Genomic DNA, 25,946 nt, shown 5'->3' on the forward strand with positions numbered 1-25,946 from the left:
TGAAAGTGAGATCTACAGAGAAAATGTACCTTAAAAAAGGTTAAGGCTGGAGTCGTTTTGTAATTATTGTTACCCTGAAGAGACAACAGCCAACAATGAGTTTATCCTGCTGACATGCATATTCTGTGTAGCTTGATACTGTGTCACAGAGCAAGGACAATCTGAAGGGAATAAATTGCTCTGTGTTCATCTCAGTGAAGAAGCATGCCAACCAATTCAATGGTGTAGCGGCTTAATGTGGTTTCTCTAATTTTTAGATATAAGATGGATAATCTACATCAAGCTGCAGCCACACAGATAATACTTGTTAGGAGGACAATTGTTACTGTTTGGCCTTTTATGGGATTTGTTGCTAAAAAGAAACCGACACCGGCCTTATCCTTTAATTAGTCCATTCATTTCTCTGTCCTCTCCAGGATGGACGGCCACATCAGTGGTGATACAGTTCTTGCATTGCGAGCCTGTGGTAAGGAGGGAGAGGTTCTCTCTCCCACAGGTAAAAGGCAATAAAATAGTGTTTCATATTTACAACGAAAAGGTCAGTGTGTAAATTGTTGAACATGGTGTTAAAAGACTATTCTCAGTAACCTTCCTGAGTTTGACTGACAGTGATGTGATCCTACACCTGCTAAAGTAACCAACTGAACATGCCACAAAAGTTAACTTTGGGACTGCGTGTGTAGCACTAATGAACCACTGGATGGCTCTATTGACTTCTACAGTTAAAAATAAAACCTCAGTAATCAAAAATTTAAAATCATTTGACCTTTGATAATACTGCCATATTAAGGGCAAAACCTAGGGGACATGCTTTCAGTACAAGACACTCCTCTTTGCTGTACCTTCAACTGTCATGTCCTGATATAAATACGTACAAAAATGTCCAAACAGATGCCACAGATAAACTTGTGTAGAATATCCAGCAGTTACGACTGACTGGTTTCCAGCAATTCTAAAATACAGACATGGGAGGAGTTGATGGTTAATGGATTTAACCAGCCTCTGAACCATCGGTGAAATCCACAATATCACTCACCCTCCCCCAATATGGAAGCTTTGTTTTTTTTTTGTACTTAAACTTTAAAATACATAAACTATCAAATACTGATAAGTCCACTAAAAAAACAATAGAAAAAAAAACAAGAAACAAAACTTGCCTTAAGAGGAAGCATTTAAGAACGACTCCAGCAATACACATCCATTTAAGGAGTTGTTAACCAATGCCTAAGGAAAAGTAAGGTATCACACATCAGCCATCTTTGAATCAGATGCTCAGTTGAGGAAATCATTTTCAACTGGTCACTTTTACAAGATCTACACTGTCCTTCAGTGGCTAAATAGAAACTAAAGAACTCAGAAAAAGGGGGCTCTTAACGGGTTTGCCTCTCAACAGCATATAATGCATTTACTGCTGCAATGAGCGGGCTCACCCTTAAGCATCTGTCATAGTAAAACAAACTACTCAAGTTTGAAAACATGGGTAAGCAAGGGGTAAAGACAACACAACAGGGGTGAACATGTAGCAGCTGATATTGTGATAACTGCCAAATAATTTTAAACCATGTCAAACTGGAAGAAAATACTCTTTTACTCTTTTGGTTTGAAAGTGTAATGATACCTGTTGACATGATGACCAGTAATACAAGCAATTAAAATACACCTTATCACACTCTAAAATTATGCAAAAGTAGAACTATTATTGCAAAAATATTGTAGGAATTAGATGCAAAGACCTCAAACTAAGTGGATAAACACAAGAACATGTTGGTTTCAAATGAAACATCTGTCAGTAAGACTAGTGAGACCGCCCCATGCCGTAGCTCCAAGGCTGGTAGTACAAAGGGGGGAGAGGGTTGGGTGGCTGGAGGTGCCAATTTCATTCCTCATTGTTTCAGAAGGAGTTTTTAGTGTCTCATAATGGTCTAAATGGGGTTTTCAGAGGAGAGGTTTCCCTTTATCTTTCAAAATAAAGCAATCGGGGGGAACAGCTATACATAGAAAATCTTTGGCATAAAATGGTCATTATTTACACAGAATATCTGCACAAAATATCAACCTTGAAGCATCCACCCCCAACTGGGGTCACGTCACGTTAGCATGTGAAAGAAGATATCTGACGTGTTATGCGGCCAGTGACATCATTCGGGTAATTCAGCAGTCAAGAGGTAACATATGAGCTTATCTGGGCGTGAAAGTTCATTGTTGACCTTGGAGATAAGAGTTTGGCAAAAAAAATCTGAATTTATGGACCACGTGCTAGCAGCTGTATATCATGACCTTGATCTGAAGGAGGAGAATGGAGGCCAATCACATCTGACACTAAAGACTATCTCTGAACGGAAAGTGGTAGGCAACCCCCATCTACTGATGAAGAAATGGGAAAAATGAGTACGTAACATTAAATTCTAATGTCAAACCTAACTAACTAGTCCTTCAGAAACGCAACTAATAGGTACATGTGAAAGACTTGTCAACAGCTGTGACCACAACAGGACGGTGAGCAACACCATTAGACTAGGACTGGGTAATATCGTATACTTACTACAGTAATTTGTTATTTGTCAGAAACTTTGCGGTACAGTTGACCCTGAGGTGTCTCTTACTACTGGCATACTTGGCCAGTTGGGCAATGTTGCAGATCCATGAACAAGACTGCTTTAAGATGATATTTGATTTACAGAATTTTTGCATCAATGTGATGAAGTACTTTGATTTTGTTGGGTAATTAAATCACTGGGTTAGCAAAACACAAAGTCCCATCTACTATTAATAAAACTGTTCTCTAATACATTTCTATAATTTTCCTATATTACTTTAACTAAAATAAGAAAAATAAACGCATGCGTGGATGTAAGTTAAACAATTAATTTCTATTCTGATTAAGGGTATTTGAAACATTTTTTCCTTCTATAAATGACAAATTATGCTGTATTAATGAATCTTGAAAGTAATAATTTGTTACCATCTATGTGGTTGTATTACATTAGTTATCACCCTTTCAAGCTATACACTAATCAAGCCATTTAAAAGGCCATTTTACTAAGATTTGACAGGCTTATCTATTATTAGGCAGTTAAAACATTATCGGCTCTTATATGGGCTAAAAAAAGCTCTACCAAGGAGGGGAGGAAGGCAGAACTTGGGATAGAAAAGGCATGCTCTCCATGGGCCTCATGGCGATGTTGAGTGGCCCGGTGATATTCATGGGCATAGGAGTAGTGATAGCCACTGGGTGGGCGATATTCATGTGTGCAGTTGTGGGGATGTTGACAGAGGCCAAGTTCACAGGGCCTGTGATGGTGACAGGGTGCTGCAGGTTGACCGGTGACGTGATGTTGACCGTGCTGGTGGCGATGTTCATCTGAGCGGCGATGGTGACAGGATTGCTGGCATTGCCACTGCGGTTCACAGCCGAGGTGATGGCTGCCGAGTTGGTGACCGGCGTTGTGGTGGCCGAGTTGTGCACGTTGTTGGCATCTGTGTTAAAAACAAAGAGACAGATAAAAGTAATTTCAGGGCTGGTCAACCTAGTAGAGATACACAACCACTCCAAAACACGGAAAGCCAACTGCCCTCTATGCTCCTTGGCTGTTAAGCTGGGTCACTGGAAATACCAACACATCATTAATTCATTATGTCAACTGTGGTAATATTGTTGAAGAAACCTACCTTTGTGAGAGTTGTCAATTAGGACTTGGAAGGAGTTATTTAAAATCTCTCCTACCGTCAACTCACCTGAGGGGTAAATTCAAAAAGCAGGATCAATAGACTAACCAGCTAACTGTCCATTTGTTTTATTTCAAAACTTTCACTTCAAACAGTAACACATTATGTAGGAACATCTTAAGCTCTGTGATTGGCTAAACTGGATGCACACTACACTGCACAACTGCCAGTCTGACCATCCCAGATAAGTTCCAGAACACGCCAAAGGGTGATTAACAATTCGTCTCATCCATGCTGAGACAAATATGCTTATGATATCTGGTGGTTCTGAGGAGTAATTGGTTGAACAAGCCAATTTCAATCAATCTGTTCAAAGTCAAGACAGGAATGACGGTCAGGCATTTCAAGATGGCCTCTAATGAAAATCAAGGTAGTGTGCATCTAGCTTTAGTTTTATGGGTCCAGTTTGTGGTTCATTTAAATGATCTACTGATCCTGCTTCATGAAATTTAACCTTACATTAGCAAAACTCTGCATCTTCAAAACAGAAGAACCTTCATTACACCAGCTCTCAGAGAAAAGAAATGCTTCTGTACTTGGGTGACATTGTACGTGAATAAAAACTGGCCACTTATGTTTAGCAGATTTGCAGACGTAATTGAGTGTTTAGGGGTTTCTGCTACGAGCTACTGGATTACCTTTTCGTGGCCCTGAGTGGTTCCACTGCCAGTCACTTATGCCTATTCAGAAATACAGACACATATTGGGTTACAAGAGCACAGGGCAGCAGGGCTATCATCTGGGAGACAGCTCGGCATGGTTAAGTGGTGTGTATATGGCATTAGAACGGGGTGTTAAATACTAAACATTGTATGATGCTTCATGGTTTTTAGTGGAGTCAGGAAGAAAAACACTATGCTTCTTTTATTTGATAGCTGTAACTGAAGTCAGAATACCAAACAAATATTCAAATAATCTACAACAAGCATTTGCTGCTACTGCAGCATAAATCTCACACACTCTTAGTGTGAAGCGGAGTGTCATGTTTGCTTTAGTCACTTCAAAGGGATGCTATACTACACACAAAACAGAGTGCACGAACCATCATTAGTTTACCTTAGCACTAATCATGACATCCAATACATCTCTTATCAAGTAGTAATCAAGTGATTTCATTATACACCAGCACATGAAAATAAAACTATACTGAAGACTTGGTCCCAAATGAAGCAGCACAGACTGATATACTGACTTGTAGTATGAATCAAGTTCCAGAATTGCTGAATCATAAAATTCCTATAATACAACTTGTCTTTTTTTTGTCCTCTCCGCCTGGTTGAAATCCACACCTGTCAAAACCCATACCGCCAGTTCGTAACAAAGGTTGGCAAAGCTCCTCTAGTGTCACAAAGGTAATTATACAACTGTTCTCACAGACTCTATTCGAATAACTAGCAAAGGTGTATCAAGATAGTAACTTAGAGTTAGTGTTTGATTTTACTCTCAGACCTCTTTGTAAATTGGGACCGTATTGTTTTTGTGTGGTCTGGGATGAGAAGTGTGCTTGAGAGATCTAGCAAAGATGAGGTATGCAAACAGCAATGAGAATATGAATACACCATCATAGGGTTCGACACTGCTTTGACACTACTTTAGCTTCTTAGACCAGCAAAACCAAAAAAAATGCAGTTTCAAAAGTGAGCACTGAGAACCGATTCCACGACAGGATCAGACAAGGCAGCGAGCTGTTGGTTTGTCTTGAAGTCTGATGTGTGGCCTGGTGGTCAAAACACACTGCATTTCCAACTTTTTTAGTGATATGTTGTAATTTCAACTGCTGAGTTTAATGTATTAAATGGCTCTAACTGCAACCATTGCTGTCAGATGAGCTGCTGGGTCACTGGGATTTCTTTATCAACAGGAGCCATGAACTGAGCTAATGCGCACACATACACACACACACACACACACACACCGCTAACAGGAACACAGACAGTAACTATTACCAAGTTAAAGAACAAACCAAATTCCCAAGTTAAAGAACAAATATCTTTCTTGCAAGTCAGTTTCTTCATAAAATTTGAATTCCAGTTATGTGCTACACTCTCAACGGATTAGTAATTAAGTAACACATTTGCATGACCAACATCCTGCATGAAGAAAACGTATGTTATGCGGACAAAGTGACACTACATCATGAGTTTAAGAAAATTCTAATTTAAAACGCTCACTGGCTGGTAGCTTGCAGCATGGAGCATGTGTATCAAATCAATAAGAGTTAAATAGGGGCAGCATTCAGACAGACTTGGCTCTGAGAGAAAACATCATTACAGTAAGTCATGCAAAAATGCTTCATTTTGTGAAGTTTACTTTATAGAATTGTAGTCTTATACTTCCTGTTATCTTTGATAGTTTGTTGAGCAGTGATATAACCTGCATACATGTCTCCATTCTTTAATAAACACATTTAAGTGATTACTGCCAGAAATGTTTATGTTAATGATAAAGTGAAAAGGAATACAAGTGAAAAAAAAAATGCATCAGATCAGATTCCAATATTATAAAACTTAATAAAGTCATAAATAGCATGTTGTTTAGAAGCCTGCTTTTGTAAAAAAAAAAAAAAAAAAAGAAAAAAAAGCTGCAGTTCCACTCTGCAAGCTGCAAACATACAAATTCTTGATTGAAAGCCGATGATGGCAGAAAGTTCAGCAGGGCACTGACAGGAACAACCGACTGCTGGAGCAGCCATTTCAGGCAGCGTTAGTCTGTACAAACAATTGTTCAATGAGTGGGGTCTTGATTAAAAAACCCAAATCATTATCATGACAAATAATGTATCCAATATGTCAGTGGTCTTCAGGAAGTGTACAGATGTGTGGCTGTGGTGTTTCGTGAGTTTAAACCTGGCATTTGTTGAAATTTCAAACTGAGAGGGGGCAAATTAGAAAGGAGATTTAAGACAAGTAGAAGAAGACCTGTGGCCCACCTTTATTGTTGCATGGGTTGCTGAAGCTGGCCTGGCCATGCGTCTTGAGGTGACTTGTGATGTAGGCAGCGCTTAGCATTTTTCCACAGATATTGCAGGTCACTTTGCCTTCATGCCTGATCATGTGGGAGCGCAGACGGTCTTTGGTAGCAAAGGCGGAGGTACAGGCCTGGACAGAAAATCAGAGAACACCATTTGTTTTCTTGCCATGCGACTGAGATTCCTGCATCACCAAAAAGACAAATGGAGACTCCTTGCATGCAAAAATTAAAAATATGTACCAATTTTTTCTGATTCCAACCACATGCATGGGAAATTGCTAGAGGGGCTGTAGCAAAATGTACAGGCAGTGGGACAACACTTTAAGCTCATGCAGCACTGCTGCCTCTTCAAACGCTCATATCTTGGTAATCATGTACGATCAGCAATTTATGTTCTGCCACAGACTCTGAACTGGCTTTGCTACTACAGGACATCAACAATGTTGATTTTAACAATGAAAAACTTATTGTTTTCTGCTGAGCCAGAGCTCTGTACTGTTAAACAAGTGTAGTCTAAAGTTCACTACATGGCAACTGTATGAACTGTACCAATGGTGACTAGGCTGTCCAAGCTGTAGCTTCTGGGTTGCCTCTAATGTTTCATTTGACGTGGCTTTACAGTTTTCATTGATGCTGGTCATCATGTATCAATAAGGACACAAGTAAACGTGGAGTAAACGTGAAAGCAATATGTAGAAAGGAGACCGAGCCATGACACTTACCGTTACTTGGCACTTAAATGGCCTCTCTGAGGAATGGACATGCTTGACATGACAGCTTAGGTGATCAGGTCTGCAGGGTGAGATGAAGACCAGAGAAATCTTTCATCTTTGGCTTTACAAGTAGTATCATTTAATTCACATAACACATTAATGCTGGGTAATACGGCAGATCATTTTGTCATGATACACATTTCAGTCACGATGTTGACATTAGATTCAACAAATTGGAAGTGGTCGACATTCATCGAATCGTTTCCACTTACAATACAAATGGCAGGAACAGTGCTTTGAGCCAATCTGACTAAATTCTTGAAAGCTATATTTTGAACAATGCTTGTTGACAAATCGAGTTATTACAACAATCCCTGCTTTTTTGTCATTTAAAGCTGTTCCTTGTTTTAGAACAAGATTTATCGCCAAATAACACAAAAATTTTTACAGCCAAGTGTGTCACTTCAGACCACAATAATTACTAAAGGATGGTCGCTTTATTGTTAACACCATTAATTAGGTTTACACAAACAGATTATACAAGAAGTTGCTCTCTTTACTTTTACTTTTAACAGAGACGTCCCAAGTCGATCATAAAGATCAAGTGTGGGGCTAATCCAGGCATTTTTTCACAGTATCAGCTGCAGTAACAGTGATCAAAATCCTATCCCTTCTTTCCTCAACTGTGTGTTTTGTCCACCTCAACCTGCTAGGGTTACTCTCCATTATGACTCTGGGCTCCACACCACAAGCATTTCGCTCGCATGAAGGTGAAAATTAGTATGAAGGTGAAAAATTATTTGATTTTTAAAAAACTAAATATACTGTCTGGGAGTGTAACAACAGAAAGTTCTGAAATTATGTCCACTTACCTGGAGAAGCCCTTCCCACAGACAGAGCAGATATAAGGCTTGTGAACTCCACCATCATGGGAGCGGACATGGTATGTCATGCGATCCTTCCTCTTGAACCTCTGCTGGCAGATGGGACACTCAAACGGCTTCTCGTCCGAGTGTGACAGCTTGTGACGGTTGAGGTGGTACACATCTCTAAAGGCCTTACCACACATGTCACAGCCATGATTCTTTTTCACCGGCTTGGGGGGCTTCTTAGGGATGCTCTGCTGCTGTTGGTGTTGCATTGGGGTCATGATGCTAGTGCCTGTGGATGTCGATGTGGTGGCTGTAGTCAGGATACCAGCTACAGTAGTAATGTATGAAGGGTTTCCGCTATTCTCACGTGGTACAGTGGATATGAGCGGCACCATAGTGGGGGCTGTTTGTGTCTTCTTAGGCCGCGAAACCATCTTAATGCCAGTGTGGCAAGACTCGTGCCGCCGTAGGTGGTAGCTGTCCCGGAAAGCCTTGTTGCAGTAGCCACAGATAAAGGGCGTCTTTGATTTAGGCTCCTTTTTGACCACGGCAACTGGAGGCCCTCCACCACCTCCTCCCCCAGTCCCACTAGCCACATTGTCTTTAAGAAGTTCTGCAGCACTGACAGGGGGTTTCTGGTCCAGGGGAATGGGCAGCACCGGTTTTTGATCAGGTGGCTCTGTTCCCGAGCTGAGTAAAGGCAAGAGGCTGTTCCCGGCTACTTGGTGCTGGTGATGCAGAGCCTCATTGGCCTGCTGTAATGAAAGATACAGAACCATATAAAATGATGTTAATAGTCATCCTCAAATTACATATGAGGCAAAACACCAATAGAGCAGAGCATTGGCCATCAGAACAACAGAAATACTACATTTCCACACATGCTTCTCTCTATAGATAAAGAACACTATATATACACGCACCACTTTTCAAAATATTAAGGAAAACCATCAAATCATAGATGCAATGCAGATTTTCTTTAATTGCTGAGCTATCAAGCAGATTAATATGCGTATTTCAGTGAACGTTGGCTTTAGACTGCAGCTTCATTACGAGGGGAAATGTACAAACCAGCCTGGACTTAGTATTGGTAAATTATGTTGCAGGCAAAAACAGGCCCAAACTAGAATATGCTACTAAATCTAAATTCAGGGCTCCACACTGCACCAATTTTTGTCAATGCGTGAGTTAAAATTTTGGTTCCAACTCAGATACCAATGATGATGAAAATGCAGCCAGTGAAGAAAAAGCACAGTCACTTTCAGCCACAATGGTTAACGCACAGTGGTTGGAGAAGTACTCAGACATATTTTACATATTGGTAATATTGGAACTTGGACATACTGTTACAAATAACAGTCCTGTATTAGAAATGTTAAGTACAAGAATATTAGCATCGATATGTAATTCAAGTACCACATGTAAAAGTACTCATACAGCATTTTATTTCATTTCAGAATATTGTTATTGGATTATTTCTAGTAGTATAGTATTAACATAATCATCACTTTAAAGATGCAACAGATAAAGGTGGAGCTCATTTTTATTTATTTACATATTAAGAAACAGCTAGTAGCTTGTGGATTTTTTTCCTCATTTTATTTCATTTCATATATTAAATGAGATTTTGTGCTGTTAATTCGATTCTGCAACAAATCTAGAAAGTAAAGTTAGGTAAATGTAAATGTAAAAGGTAAGTGTAGTGGAATAAAAAGTACAATATTTGCCTCTGAGATGTAGTGGAGTAGAAGTAAAAAGCAGCAGAAAATATAAATATTATAGTCAAGTGCAATATCTCAAATCTGCATTGATTAATACCATGCTTTACCAAAAAGAAGGGTGTGAGCAAATCATGTTCTGGTGCAACCAACTGAGAAAGTTGGTATCACCAGTGGAAAAGTTATTCTGGAGCCCTGACGCTGGTATAGAGTAGGGATCGAATATCAATGGTGTATTTTGGGGGTAAAGTAAACATCTCAACACACTCCTTGAATACTGCCATATGTAGTAACCTTTCTGAAGGGCTGCGTGTTAAAGTGGCTGTAACAAATATCAAATTTTGCTACATAGCAATGGGAAAATATGTGTCTATGCCTTTGAAGGCCTGTGAAGTCGACCGTGGTATTACAGATTCTACGCACATGCAAAACAGAAATTCTTCAGCTCGAGTTTTAGCCAGAAAGTTTTGTAAGTTTTGCCGGTTGTTGTCCATCAGCTGTAGCATGCAGGTCGGCTTAGCCTGGTTAGTTAAGGCGAAAACGCTCGACAATTAGTGTCAATCTGTATCCTGACACTGTTCAACTGAAGTTGAGTACGTCTGTGGAAAACCTTAAAAACAGGTTATTTACAATGCCATCATCTAAATGTGTTGACTGGAAGATAAGTCTTTCTCCTCACAGCATTCAAGCAGCCTCTCACTGCAGATTCAGACTGTGCCAAAGTAATAACTAATGCTATAAAATGTTTATCACTGCTGATATGCAACCATACTTGGCTGCAGAGAAAACAGGATTTAAGCATATGGTGGAACTGCTGGAGTTACACAGCAATTTAACTTCATGTGTGCATTGCAGTCAGTTTGTTGTTTCTGACCATACATACAAACATTTTTCTAATTTATATGAGCGTAAGCTGCAGTTGTTCAGGAATTATGAATATATCAAAGAACGCTTATGATGAGCATTACTAATGTTTTTTTTGCATGTGCCATTTATTTTTTCTTATTAAATGTTGCAGTCAGAGTTGAGGTGAAGTAGCCACTGAGGAATGCTTTTTGTGCTAGTCATCTCTTTTTTTTCCTCTTTTTAATATTGTGGACATTCTATCGTGGTAATATCGTACGGCAGGTTTACATACATTTCTCATCCTCACTCATTCTTCTTCGTATAGCTGAACATTACAAACTTCATCAAGGTAGGGGCCCTTGGAGTTCAATTCATGTATTGGACTGCATTAGTTTGTATGGGTGTATCTAATAAAACAGGAATTCTGTCATACAAAAAAAAAAAAAAAACAGCAGTTTCTAAATGTTAAAGATGACTATGGAATTCTGCCCCCTTCTTTATTTATAGAAATTTTACTAATTATATATTTATATTATATTTATTATATAACGGTAACCCAAATCAAAACTCACTAGAAGCACTTCAGCATCAGGCTCACTGAACATTCAAAATCCCTCCTCAATAACTCCAAACTGCTGCTAAATTGGTTTGGGGATGGATGGTGGAGCAAGTTTTTTTGTGGCGGGATGCAAAAAATTACAAAATCATGCATCTGAGTGTGTGAAAAGCAAAACAATAAAAATGATGTAGACAATAAAGAATTGAAAACTGCGTGGCTCAAATAAATGAAGCAATGACAGGCACAGAAAATGCATCCAAACAGTAGTTTAAAAAAAAAAAAAAAAACACACTGTGTATGGAGGATATCTTAAGTCTGCAGCTGCTGGCAGGCATTGTCTGATTGGTCATGGCAGATCCCCAATGGGATAGGACGAACAGAGGGCGGGGGGCTTGTATGAATATTTTGGCCAGGGAGAAAGCAGAGATTCACACTGTAACGAGCAACTTTACAACAGGTAAGCCTAGAGATGTGGCAATTGAGAAAGCCTTATTCTTTTCTGTAATCACCACTGGGCAGGGTTAAAGACATGACCCATGGCTTTTCAGGTTCAGCCAAGCATCCCAACCCAGTCAGCCAGGAGGGGGGATGTGGTCTGAGGGGGGCAGGATCCCAAGTGCTGCTTTTCCCCCCACTGTGTTCTTTAATGGACAACACAAATCTGAGCACTGATGCACTTATGGCCCTCTGAAGAGGTTTGGGGGGTAGGGGGTTGTTCAGCTGCCGGCCACGTCCCTACTTAGTGAAGGCGGCCACGCTATGTGTTTTAACATGGGGGAAATGAGCTGGGGGCCGTCACAGGTTGTCGACTTGCTTTTATATCCGCCACACTGTAGCAGTGCTCAGACTAGAATCATTACAGCAATTAGCATTTCTTCTCGCATATGTGTATGCAAGTCAAAGACAGCCAATCTCTCTTTCTCAGCAACAACAAGGAGAGCAGCCTGCTGTTCTATCACGCTGCTCTGATGATTTTGATACAAATCTGTTGTGAAGGGTCAGGTCCTTTTCAAGATAAATAGTACTGAAAAAGAGTTAGGAGCATGGAAATTAACAAGAAATAGTACAAATGAAACTAATCCAGTTATTGTTTTTTTTTCATGGCAAGGCGGGGTATGGATTCACCATGACCCAGTCCCAGTTGAGAGAATATTATTATGTCTACAAATCTGTCTCTGCATGATGCCATAATATAATGCCTTTGTCTCTGCACAAACCGCAGACGACAACAGTTCTGACTGAAACTTATTTTCATTTGCTGAACATTTTTTGTTTCAATGACAATGTTTTTCCGCCTCTAAGAAATATTGTTTAATTCTTAACTGTGCAGCCAAAGATGTTATACATACGAGGGCAACAAAAAAAAAAAAAAAATCACAACTTTAGAAAAACACCTTCAGAGTTCAGATAGAAACAGTAACAGTTTGTGGGGCAGTCTCCCCAGTAGCATAGTCTGACAACAACTCCAACCCCATCATAATGCCTAGAGAACAATAACGAGTGAAGTTCATTAGAATGCAGCCTCATTAGATGCTTCATCACATGAGGTGAACCAAGTGGACCCTGAATAATAAGCCTCCTGATAGTCTCTTTGTCCCCTACACACCAACCACAGGTATTCTGGCCATGTTGGCCTTTAAACCAAATACTAACTAAGTCATAAATACTAGCCGCCAATAGCTGCACAAAGTTACAGCCTACACATAAGGTGAGCCTTGCTATTTGAGTATGACAAATACCATGGCAACTGAAGCTTAATGGAATCAACTACTGTCAGTGTCTACAGACTGGGAGCCTGTGTCTTGCTGTCAGATAAACAGGCTGAAGTGTGAAATCATAGCATTTCTATTTCAGATTTAAAAACCAACTGGGAAAGAGGGATGGTTATAACCATAACAGTACTACACTCATATTTTGAATAGACAATGACGGTAACTGTCCATTGGAGAATTTCTAACACTTGGAGGGACAAGAAACTCTTGGTTAAGTTAGTATAAAACAAGTTGCAACCAAGTTAATAAAACTTTTGTTTATTGTGTCTTGCTATTACAATGATATTACATCAAAAATGTTAACAACTGCAATATTACACAGAATTTTAAAAAAATTTTAAAAATCAATCTGACTAACTAACCAAAGAATAGCCATGCAAAAAGTTGTAACAGTGATGTAGAAAAGATTGAGACGGTCATCGAATTTTGGTATTTGGACACAGCAAATTAAGCTGGCAAAATAGTTGACCGTTTCCTCAAAATCCCTTAGCAGCCTCACTTTACTTACAGCATCTCCCAATCAGCAACAGATCTGACACAGCTAACAAACAACAGATGTGATCAGGCTTGCAAAAGCTTATTTCACCAAGTGTAATTTGCCCACTAGATGCATCAGCAAGCAAAAGCAGAAAATATATGTATTCAATAAACATTAGCCTGTTCATTGGAATCATGTCAACTGTAATAGTTCATCATTTCTTAAACTGGGTGACACGTCCTGACAAAACCTTAAATACATAACTTTAGGAAAGAGATAACACACAAGTTCCAGAGATATCTGGAGTAAAAACATCCAGTCACACAGCTTAATCTTCTGCTGCCATGCCAGCAGCAATGAAGTAAGACTAAATGTTAAGTACAGTACAGGTTACTAGATAAGTTCAGGCAATGTAATTACAGTGAATCCTAGAATGATTTTGGATCATTTCAGTGGATCTGTTATAACAGCTGTGGTTACTAGCCTCCCCATAGCCAGAACTGATATTTTGTATCCTACATATCCTAACCGATGGCTGGGTCAGTAACAAAAGTGAAACTTGACTAAACTGATAATCAATAAACATGATATAACCCAATGATAGAGAAGACTTTTATGCTTCTATGTTAATATTCATCTGGAGCAGATGATAGAACAACAGATATCCTTGAACTGCCCAAAATCATCTGATGAGTAATTGTAACATCTAACAACTTATATTCCATTGTCAATAAGCAAAAGCATAGTATGACTGCAGTCATACAAGCAGCTTTCAGGAGCAGGTCCTCAACTCACTGATTAACTGAAACAAATCATAGACCATTAGAGGGCCTCTTATTAACTCTTCGTATAGTTTACTAGATTAACTACTTGGCACTGCTTTCTTTTCACTACATCTCAGATCCTAGAGTGTTATTTGCGTTACTTGCACGCCTTTCGTGGAGGAGGGCCGGTAACTAATCTAATGTACATGTGTGCAGAATGTGTGTGCAGTCAACGTAAACAAGTTGCACATGTTATATTATGTTTCTTTTAAAACAAAAGGCCACACTTTCACATTTACATAGTGGGCGGCGTATAGAAGTTCAAGAGTAGAGTCAGTGTTGACTGAACGTTTACGTACATTACATTCTTGTTTGATATCCGTAGCTCCAAATGTGCGGTAGAAGAGGAAATGTTGTAGTCTTACAGTGTTGTTTAATCGCTGCCGTCCGCGTGCTAGGTAGCCCTCAATTTACAGTGTTAGCGTTAGCCTACATCTTGTTAACGGAGGTATGCCTGGTGTAGCGTTGACGTTAGTAAAACCCATTCAGTTGCCCTGGTTCATTCCCAGAACTTGGAGTTTGGAACACACAATGAATCACTGCCTTCCAATTATTGTTATCTGTACCGGGGCAACGATTGCTGTGGTGCTGACGAGAAAAGTACCCATGCTAGCTAACCCGTTACCCTGTTAGCTTAGCATACCTACATGCAACAGCCATAGCTCGACCTACTAGCTAATTCGCTAGCGCGCGCGCATCAGCACCACTGGCAGCAGAAATTAGCTTCACGGTGATTTTGTGCGAAATGAATACAACCTCACAATATACGATATACAGATCAGATAACAGAACCACCACCAACAAGGCGGCCTTTAATAGTCTCTGTAGACCCGACCCAGCCGGAGGACTCGGGTTCGATAAAGCTAGTTAGCAGTTTGCTACACAACCCACACAGTCGAGCTCGTTAGCAGGCTAACGCTAACACCTTTGTTTTGCTTGGCTAACTCTGATTCATTTCAGAAAGTGGTATAAAAACATTCACTCCCCTCCGATAGCGTTGATGCAGACTCTCAGACTACTGCTGTACTGTGCCACTTACTTGGAATAAAAACGTACTCCAGCTCGGTTCCATTGCAACACTTGGCAACACAGGCTAAAATCTGCAGGAAACCTACAAGGAATCTACAACAAAGCAGCTAAACATGGCAGCTAGAACTTCCTGTAACCCCGAGGGCTGAACCAAGTCCAGTGGACTTTTTAGGACGACTGGACTTGAATGGAAGAATTCAGATTTCAAATATTTCCAGTTTCATCAAACGCCCTCCAATGGACATTGCAGTAAGACGTAATATAATAAAATATAATACACTTACTATAAAAACGTCGGGCTGTTTCAATATACATAAATATGATGAATGACGTAATGTTTTCATAAAAACAACAATTGATTTTAAAGACAAAAAATCACCACCCACACCAGGATAATCTCGTTATCCTTTAAAATGTAATATTGAGGTTAACAAATTCTGTCACCTGAGCACTTCAAAAGATGGAACATACTTTAAAATTTAGTGGATAATGAGTAAAACCACAAAAAATTGGTTGAGTCTGCAAAGTGCAAAAGAGTAACCTCTGACACTGTAGGAGAACAGGAGAAAAGGTAATGAAGGTATAAAGGTTGATATAAGTTTCATGTTTATTCCTATGGAAATGTATTGTTTAAATATTCTTCAATAAAGCGGTCTCCCTCAATACCAGTGCATGAATAGCACATTTAATTAACATTTCCACACCTATTTATCCTTGCAACAATTCCTCTGCTATCATTTTGCCTATGAAAAAGTAGATAATAAGGAAATAGTTATATTTCATTGCATGAAGACAAAACAGTATAAAATGAACAGTTGGAAGTTTGTGAATTTAAAAACATTGAGCTATATGAACATAAATATACAAATATTCAGCTGCACATGGAAGACATTTGGAATTATTTGTGATTACAAAAACAAAAAAAATTCAATTCAATATGTCTTAATCAGGGGCAATTGAAACTCATTCTCTAAGATATAGTAGTCTGCCCATACGAGGTTGTGACCTGCCATGCTGAATTAATCCAGCAATAAGCAACATCCTGGTAAACTTAAACTTAAAAACACACAAGTAATAATACTTCCACTGTGCAGTATTTACCTGCTTGTGCTTATTACAGTTATAGCGCTAATTGTTGTTAGCCAGTGGGTTAACAGAGAGCTTTTATTACTGCAATTGTATTAACATAAATGTTACACAAATAACACTATTTGTGACAGTGGGAGGAATGTTGTGCTACTGTTTATATCCAGCATGATGACAGAGATACAGGGAAACGTGAGTTTGTTTATTTGCTGCGTTTCATGTTAAATGAGGAAAACGCAACTTTCTTTTAAGGACACAACAGCCAGTTGAAAACAGGGCAATGCAAACAGACTGCATACGTAGTTAATTTTTAAAGGGGCATTTTGGCCACACTCCAGGACATCCACTGCACTGGCAGTTTGGCCATTTGGTCAAATGGTATAAATCCTATCCTGTATTCAGCAGCATAACTCACACATCTCTTTCCATTCGAACCAAGAGGGATGCCATGGAGGGAGAAATAGCTGCACTCCTCTGATACGGAGCCACTTTTGGTAGTCCCTTACTTGGAGGTTCCCCATATTTCCTGGTGCCCAAGAAATCAGGGTGGTGCGAGACCCATACTTGACCTGCACTTACTGAACAGTTATATTGCAGAGACCTTTTTGCATGTTGGCAGTCAAACAGATTCTGTAATGTATTCCGCCATGCAACTGGATGTCATCCACAGACCTGACAGTGTGCTTCCACATCCCTATTCTACCATGCCACAGGATGGATCTGTTTGTAGTGGAAGGACAGAGCTATCATACTTGTGCTCGTTCTCCACGTGTGTGGACATGGAGCTGGTGCAGCTCAGGGAAAAGGGGGTGAGAATCCTAACCCACATAGACGACTGACAGGAGGTTGAAGTCCACACAGTGCTTCTCATTCAGCATATCACACAGCTGGGTGTCACTATCATTAACAGCAGGAGCGCAGTTGAGCCAGGAGCATAGACTGTATAAAAGAAGTGGACGTGGCCCCCAGGTCTTAAAATTGAAGCCAATGCACAAGTGCCTTACACCTGCATTCTTTCTAATGGCCAGCAGGGTGCAACTGTATGGAAGTCTATGAGAAAATGACCCTACTTCTCACTTGATTTATTACCTCAGTCAACCATTTCCTAATGAGTTTAAGGTCTAAATTGCTAGTTTCAAGTCAGTATAGCATGATTTAGTAAATGTATTGTCTAAAATGGACTATAAAAGCAGGGTATGCTTTTACCATGTAACTAACCAATCAGAGGCGGTGTTCAGGGAATGAACATCACTTCTGGCTCCAAACTTGAGACGGCAGTCCACAAACCAATCTGTGATGATCCAGCTATGTCCACTTCTTATATACAGTCTCTGGCCAGGAGATCCAAACAGATTACCATAGTGTTGGCAGCTTGTGCAAATGCAGCGGTTGGGCTCCCATAAACTTCCCTACATTTTCCCATGCCCATACATTTGTTATCTTTTTACCTTTATTACTGAAGAACATATTGCCTATGAAAACATGTATTAACTTTGACAGAACTCTCATCAAAAGGAAGCAAGGGATTGAATAAAGACAATAGAGCTGTTAGAACTCTGGTGGTGCTCTGTAGACCGTACACCCCCTCAATGTATATTGAGAATATATAGAGAACAATAGAGAAATAAGATTTATCAGGTTTTAGTCCGGTCAATTCAGTGTTATCATTGGTCTTTTCATGGGATTTGTTGAATCTAAGAAAAATATAGAATAACACTGTCTTACCCTTTAAACTGACATTCAAGGATTTTAACATTCTGGTGAAAATGATTTTCTCTCATAAACTGTGAAAACAGGGAGAGCCATGCAACACTCATCCAATATTTCAAAACAAAGTAGTTTTGACTTACTGCAAATCAAAATATATTGAGAAATGTCACTCTCACACACACAAATCTAAAAAAAGATTTCTCCTTACACGCAACATATGCTGACCATTTGCAGAGCTGCTGCAACACTATGCTTCCATTATAATCAATGAAACTACAGCTACATCTGCTCAATGAACAGATGCACAGGATAGATGTTTGCTCAGGCTGACACCCCTTCACCTTTCCAGTGGACGGGGAAAGAATAGACTAGACTTTTGTTGGTCTTGAGAAGTTGCAGCATTTGATAACTGACACACTGTAGCCTATCGGCCTCCAGTATTTACTGCCACACCAACAACTTACTACCAACCTTGCTGCTCGCTAGAGGAAAATCAAGGCATAGGATTCATGCTCTGTCAACTTGATGCTACGCCACTAGTTGACAGAGAATGAATCACTGAGTGGCTATGCTGAATGGTTTAGCCTCATGCCAACAGTAATGTTAGCCAAAGGCTCATGGCTGTATCTAATTTAAGTTCATATCTATGTAACGGTCAGCAACAACATCAGGACCATAAATACAACTGGGAGGATTGAAGCACTCGTTATGAAGCATATGAACCATGTGCAAACACCTGTACCCCTCTGGTGGGAGGGTCTTTTATAGTGTATATTACATTTTGTATTTATTTACCTGCAACTTGCAACATTTTGTACATTTTTATTTTGCTTATTTATTTGTTTGTATTCATGGTGGTGGTCACTTTAACTTTCTATGCTATTGTAACACCAGAATTTCCCCCCGGGGATCAATACAGTATTTCTATCTATCTATCTATGGGAGAGCTGCAGGAGCCTGCCCCAGCTCTAATAGATTGTATCCGTATAGAGACAGAAAAGCAAAGTTTACAGTTTGCAGGTTTAGGGGGTGTTACATACTGGAACTATTTCTTGGCAAGGATCAGCGGAGTGCTGTGAATGTGTGCATCTTCCTGAAGTCTTGTCACAGTGAGGTTGCAAAGTTTGATACCAGAGACAAAAATCAAAAGCTGTCTTCACCTGACCCAAAGTGTTTCTCTCATTCATTAACTGCTCTTCATCTCATTTTAGAGCGAAAGCAAATAAGTAGGCTGCAACCATTTTTCCAAATTGTTGTGATGTTGCTATTTTTTTAAACGCTCAGTGCCGACAAGGTTTTCTGCTGTCTGAGGAATGCAAATACACTCTAGAAGTGTGAAACATAATCTATAAATCAACAGTTACAATCAAGCTAGGTGACTCAGTATACTAATTTTATTTAGTGTGACTATGATTTAAGTGTAGGTCACATGTGTCTGACCTGTGTTATTTAGTTTTGTCCTAAAATGCTGAACATTATTTAAGTCTTTAACACAAACTGCACAGTTTGTCATTGGTGCACTGCTTCTAGACCAGTGTCAAGAGCAGGTGCTGGTGAAGATCCTATACATCTCCAGTGTATTAAAATGATCACCACCGACAGCCCTGTGGAATATTTACTGTGATTGTTGTTTCCAGAAGGAAAACTGGATTCCTGGATGCGACATTTCTGCGACTCACTGCGAACGATGGCTGTGTTCAGAGGACATTTTGACTGACCCTGTTAAGATCTATGTCACCTGTAACTCGAATGCTTATGGATTTTTATTGAAAGCACTTTTTCATCATCTATTGCTTGAATAGAGAGCTACCCTGAAACCTGCTGCCATTGCCTTGTGCCCTGATTTGAAAATGTTTGAAGCATCATCTGGAAAACAAAAGAAATGTAGAATAATTTATTCCTCTCTAACTTGTACTTTCCGAGCTGGCTAATACAGAACCTTTGCATAAGCCTGCATTGTGTCCCCTTTCTAGCTTGTTCCATATGCTTTTTGTTTGACTGTTCCCGGTTGTTCAGAAAAGGAACCCCCCCATTGTGTTTTGAAATCTTTGTTGCACTGTACATTGCCAGCCTTTGTTGTCACATAGCACAATGCTAGCTTCGGACTGGCTCAATATGTGTGGTCAGCCTATTCTCCCTTCCCACACGCAACAGGATTCATTTCATCAACACATTAAGATTAAAAATAGCCATGCAAACTGCATGGCAAAGGGTATTTTCTAAGGATTTAATCTGGAAAGCTCAAGGACACATAAAAGTGAGTTCAAATTACTTTCTCTTACTCATTTTTTAAAACTTTCGTCCGAATGTCTATACTGTACAATGCAAAGTAGTCTTTTAAAAACTGTGTCTGACAAGGAATAAGAGTTACAAACTCACGCACATTTATACATGCACAGTGATATCAGGGCTTTAGCTAAAATTGAAGGTGCAGAAGACAGTTCTTCAGGAAGTAACAAGTAAGTTTCTGAGATTTTGGGAAACTGATGTGCAAATTACAGTTTGTGATTTAAAGTTAATGTTTGAAGTTACATAACAAGTTTAGATACCAATGTATGTTAGATCAATTACCTTTGAATTCAAAAGTTTTTAGGGCCATAGAAATAGATAAATAAATGAATGCAGTCCCTACCAGGATATATTTCCTGGCCAAGTAATGAAAACTCTCATTCTCATCTTTAATATAAGACAAAAGCGACAATACAATTTCTAATCACATTACCAGTGTCAGACATGAACTTTTATCTCATCATTTCATCAGTTATCATCATATGTTTACATTAACAAGTGATTTGAACCCATAATATATTATAATGTACAGCTGGTCAATTTGACACAAAATATTGTTTATAATATTGCTTGTGCTATCAGAACTGCATCCATAGCAGTGGTCTGTTATACACGACAGCTGTCCTCTGTACACAAATAACATACCATAGAATGTCATAATGGACCAATTAGAATCGAGTACTCAACAACATCTATATATATGTACATGATCACACTACAACCATGATGCAACACATTTATCTACATTATAGTTTTTTGTTTTTTTCATTTCTCTACATCACTGTTTCATCAGTCTCTTCAGCAAAATGCAGCCAAGCACACCAATTAATCTCACGCCCAAAACACGCCATACACATATCAGGATAAACTCTGGCAACATTTGTCTGCCAACAGTAGCACCATGACACTCATTATATTTTGATCATAAAAATGCTAGGAACAGGCAGCATTACAATCATTGTCACTCTTTTCTTTTTGTTAGTTAGCTGTTAACCAGTTAACATTTGTTTTTAAACTTCCACCACTATTGTTCATGGTTGCTGACAATTAAACTGGTTTGAGTGGCAGCTGGAGTTGGAGAAGCACTGACGAACACCTCATTCCCCACCATGTCTTATTATTGCAGTTTTAAGTTTTTTTACAATCGCTAACATCCCTTTGTCCAATCTGGAGTCACATTCCTAAAACCCTAAACACAGTTAGCATAACATCCATCTACACCATTGACACAAACATGATTGTTTTCACACAATAGGCTGTGAATTAACATATTTCTAAAATGCTCAAGTTGCTTTTACATACAAGTTCACCCAGTACCAAAATTATGGATCATTCTTTGAAATTGAAATATGTATATATATTGAACATGTCATTGAGAAATAACTGATTTATCGGGATTCATTTCTGTTAAGAGAATTAAGAGTTTTATTAGTATTAAGAAATAAGAGACAGTATCGTAAGTATAGGTAAATGTTTTAGCACTTGTAAAAAAACTATTGTACAGCAACACACCTACATCACACAATTAGCCAAATATTTATTTTTTGCTTAAAATCACATTTTGCCTGTTTTCTATCCAAGAGGAACATAAAGTCAACCATACCACATTGATTTTCAAAATACTAATTACTGATGGCACTATAAAAAAAGTTATATCTGCATACAACAGACAATATGAAATCCATTGTTTTTTTCTAATGTGAAAGTTTTAATTTTATTTTTCGTTTGAGCTTTGAATGTGTGCATTTTAAAAGCTTTATTAGTATGACATTGCTGCCAGGGATAAAACAAACAAACAAACAAACATTCATGACCTTTGGTTGCAAATGTGCTCAAATAAAATACAGAAAAAACTATATGATCTATATAACCTATATGATCTTCAGCATTCGGTCACATGTTCTCGTCAACATCACATCTTATGTTGTCTTTTGTTATGAGCCTACAGTAGAAACACTTGGCTTGCCAGAAACTGGGTTCTGGCAGGTCAGAAATGATTTTTCTCTTTCTGCTCCCCTGTGTTGTTCTGTAAGTCTCCTTTTTACTCTATATAGTAAGTCTATATGTCCATGTCAGTGAAAGAGCCAACACCTGGTCAGACTGAGCATGGAACCAGCGGTGTTTGGTCTATTTTACTTAACCTAAATCAGCTATTTCTCAATGTTTCACTAGTCTGTTCAATCACAAATTCTTATCAGCTGTTTAAATATAGTTTATGGACTACTGTTGTTGCAGAAGTAGAATGCTATGTACAAGCATTTGTAAATAAATTAAGATCCATAATTCTGGCACTGGATTAGTTTGTATGTAAAGGAAATGTAAGCACTTCAGAAATGTGTTCATTGATTGCATATTGAGTTAAAACAATATGAAAGGTGTCACAGGTATGGTCTACAACAGACAGAAGTTAGTCTCATTGTTAAGAATTTTGAAAATGTGACAGATTGGACAGAAGGATGTTAGCGATTGTAAAAAAAAACAAAAAACTGTAACCTTACTGATGACACCTTTTACTTTCTCTCTAAGGCTAAGCCATGGGTGACTGGTCCATACTTGGTCGCTTCCTGTCCGAGGTCCAAAATCACTCTACCGTGATAGGAAAGATCTGGCTCACCATGCTACTCATTTTCCGTATTTTGCTGGTGGCCTTGGTGGGTGACGCTGTGTACAGTGATGAGCAGTCCAAGTTCACCTGTAACACCCAGCAGCCTGGATGCAACAATGTCTGTTACGACACCTTTGCCCCTGTTTCGCATCTACGGTTCTGGGTCTTCCAAATTGTGCTGGTCTCCACCCCTTCCATTTTCTATATAGTTTTTGTTCTGCATAAGATCGCCAAGGATGAGAAGTTGGATGGCGAAAGAGCTCAGTTGGTAGCCCAGAGGCCTACGGGACCAAGATGTGGGCATATAGGAAAAGATGGCATGGACGCCCTGAGGGTCGGCATGCCTACCTATTGTCCTCATTATAGGGAGGAATGGGATGCAAGGGAGAGGGAGGGAGTAGAGCAAAGCCTTCTGGAGGATTATGGAGAGGTAGGAGAGGACCCCACTGAGCAATCCAACCAGGTTCTGCTCATCTACATCCTTCATGTGTTACTACGATCTGTCATGGAGATCACCTTCCTGGTAGGCCAGTACTTCTTGTTTGGGTTCGAGGTGCCTCACCTGTACCGCTGTGAGACCTACCCCTGTCCTACTCGTACAGACTGCTTCGTGTCACGTGCCACTGAGAAGACCATCTTCCTGAACTTTATGTTCAGCATCAGCCTGGGCTGCTTCGTGCTCAACATCGCAGAGCTCCACTACCTGGGCTGGGTCTACATATTCCGCATCCTCTGCTCAGCCTGCTCCACCTGTTGCAGTCAGGAGAGGGACACCATCAGATTGTACTCAAACCACAACCCCCTCCTGCTGCAGCTCAGACATTCTCTCAGGGGCCAGCTGGTTCTGCAGACCCCAGCAGCCATGACTCCAGAGAAGACTGGAGGCTTGCTCGCACACGGCCCAGCTATCTCTTTTGAGACAGACTCAACTGTGGAATGCACCTCCAAAAGGAGTCCAGAGAGCAGAAACAAAGTAAAGGTCAAGCTGGCCAACATGGCCAGGCTGGGACGGACTAAGAAGTCTTGGATATGAGAGTGACATTTTTCTGTCATGCCATTATATTTGTGAAATCAGTCTGAGAAAGTGAACTCCAATGCCTGAAACGTATCCCACATTCATTTGTAAATATAGACATTTTCAGTCCTACAAAGTCAGTTTCATGCATCATGCAATAAGGGACCTGAAATTGTTAATGAGCTTCACCTGACAGTAAGGGCCGCTTTCTCCTCAGCGCTCAAGTGTTTTCTTGCTCTGTCTTATTGAAAGTCTGACCCCTGTTCCATGTCTTACTACACCCAGTATCATAGAGGGGTGTGGTTTACCCATCATTCATACAGGAGGAATCTGGAGGAGAGTATTCTTTCACACACAGTCACATGCTTCAGGAGCAAGTTGGGGAGCAGGTTGCAGTTCAGTGGGGGGACACTTCGACATGCTGACTCATAGGAGCCGAGGATCGAACCGCCGATTGATGGACGACCCACTCTACCTCTGAGCCACAGACGCCCCTGATGTCATAGGCCCTAGAGTACATCACTGTTGCAAGATGAGAAAGTTAAAAACAAAATGAAAAATGATTTTCAGGCTGCACAAAGTTAAGGCACCAGTACACTTCACCGTGCTTGCTGGATAGTCAAACAGTTTTGGGGCACTGCGTTTTCCAAAACCGACACTCCAACATTCACCTACTTCACACAGCAATTCCCAGCTGAGTGAAGGTAACTAAGCCAGCAGGCTCTGAGTGTCTTTCTCATCATGTGCTTTTTATTACTTACACAGCTATTTCTGTCATCTGTTGTGTGTACAGCCTAATGTCTGAAAATGTGTGCCTTTACATTTAGATGATTATTTTTCTATGACGGTTGGCTTTACATCCCTCTTTTTAAGTGTGACTGCTCAGAACAGCTATCAACATTTTTGCCTTGTGAAGTTGTCTGAGAACTTGCCTCACAGTTTTTCTACCCAGGCCTTTCTCTTTAACCATGCTGCAGTTGCAATAGGCAGATATTGTAGAAAGATTTGAAAAAGAAAATTCTTTTCAAGTATTGACAAACTAGGCTGGTGATAAGTGTGATCATTCATCATGACCGCTAAGCAAAAACTCCATTTTGTTGATGAAGACATGCAGTTGAGTTGGAAGCTCTGAGAATGGTGGTACGTAGACCTTTAGTCGAGAATTTTTTTAGACCAAATAATTTACTCAGATTTACTTATTGTTTCATTTCACAAAATTTTCCAGTCATTCCAGTTCCAGTTATGAGCAGATCCTGCATAAAGTCAAACATTTTTAGAGTGATTTTCTTTACGCCAGTGTGAACAACCCAGATGCTCTGCTATAGATACAACATAGAGTCAGGAAATGGAACCTAGCTTCATGCTTCTGTTCAGTCTTTCATTATGTTGCTGTATGACAATAAAGGTATTTTACATTCACAGGAATGCAAAAACGGATGTTCAGTTTGTACAATGGTGCCAGGCATTGGTTTTTTGGAAGAGTGGGTTTGTGATGGACATATTTGGCACATAAATCACGTCTTCGTCTTTAATCAATTTTCTTAACCTGTATTAGAAGACAAAAAAGTTGTCATTATGGTTCTATTTGAACTTTTACAACTACTTCTTAATTTTTTTAGAAGGTTTTAGTGTGTTGTGATTATGTAGCCGAGAGCGTGCCACTGGGACACTTACAGATTTTTAGTATGATACTGTAATTATTTTCTTGGCCCGCTCTAAGCTCCGTATTTGATG

General features: G+C 39.6%; 2 protein-coding genes across 3 annotated transcripts; one reads left to right on the forward strand and one right to left on the reverse strand.

Moving 5' to 3' along the window:
- Positions 1-2,618: 2,618 nt before the first annotated feature.
- On the reverse strand, positions 2,619-15,621 carry LOC139200322 (vascular endothelial zinc finger 1-like). Of its 2 annotated transcripts, XM_070829586.1 has the most exons (6): positions 15,518-15,621; positions 8,282-9,036; positions 7,419-7,488; positions 6,656-6,824; positions 4,365-4,406; positions 2,619-3,477 (listed from the first exon to the last, which is right to left on the reverse strand). In XM_070829586.1, the coding sequence occupies exons 1-6, from the start codon at positions 15,548-15,550 to the stop codon at positions 3,113-3,115; spliced, it is 1,434 nt and encodes a 477-aa protein (XP_070685687.1). In that variant the 5' UTR covers positions 15,551-15,621; the 3' UTR covers positions 2,619-3,112. The 2 variants fall into 2 exon arrangements, with proteins under 2 accessions (XP_070685687.1, XP_070685688.1); XM_070829587.1 differs by lacking the exon at positions 4,365-4,406.
- Positions 15,622-23,126: 7,505 nt separating this feature from the next.
- LOC139200209 (gap junction delta-2 protein) lies at positions 23,127-24,230 on the forward strand. Its single transcript, XM_070829451.1, has one exon. The coding sequence runs from the start codon at positions 23,127-23,129 to the stop codon at positions 24,228-24,230; it is 1,104 nt and encodes a 367-aa protein (XP_070685552.1).
- Positions 24,231-25,946: the final 1,716 nt, after the last annotated feature.

This window comes from Pempheris klunzingeri, chromosome 4, assembly GCF_042242105.1.
Source record: "Pempheris klunzingeri isolate RE-2024b chromosome 4, fPemKlu1.hap1, whole genome shotgun sequence".
NCBI lineage: Eukaryota > Metazoa > Chordata > Actinopteri > Acropomatiformes > Pempheridae > Pempheris > Pempheris klunzingeri.

Bases quoted from the DNA above. Each gene is read 5' to 3' on its own strand.
- LOC139200322 (XM_070829586.1), bottom strand. From the start codon at position 15,550: ATGGAACCGAGCTGGAGTACGTTTTTATTCCAA. The intron at 9,037-15,517 runs GTAAGTGGCACA...CTTTCATTACAG, and splicing joins GGAGTACGTTTTTATTCCAA to CAGGCCAATGAGGCTCTGCA. The intron at 7,489-8,281 runs GTAAGTGGACAT...CTCACCCTGCAG, and splicing joins TGTGGGAAGGGCTTCTCCAG to ACCTGATCACCTAAGCTGTC.
- LOC139200209 (XM_070829451.1), top strand. From the start codon at position 23,127: ATGGGTGACTGGTCCATACTTGGTCGCTTCCTGTCCGAGGTCCAAAAT.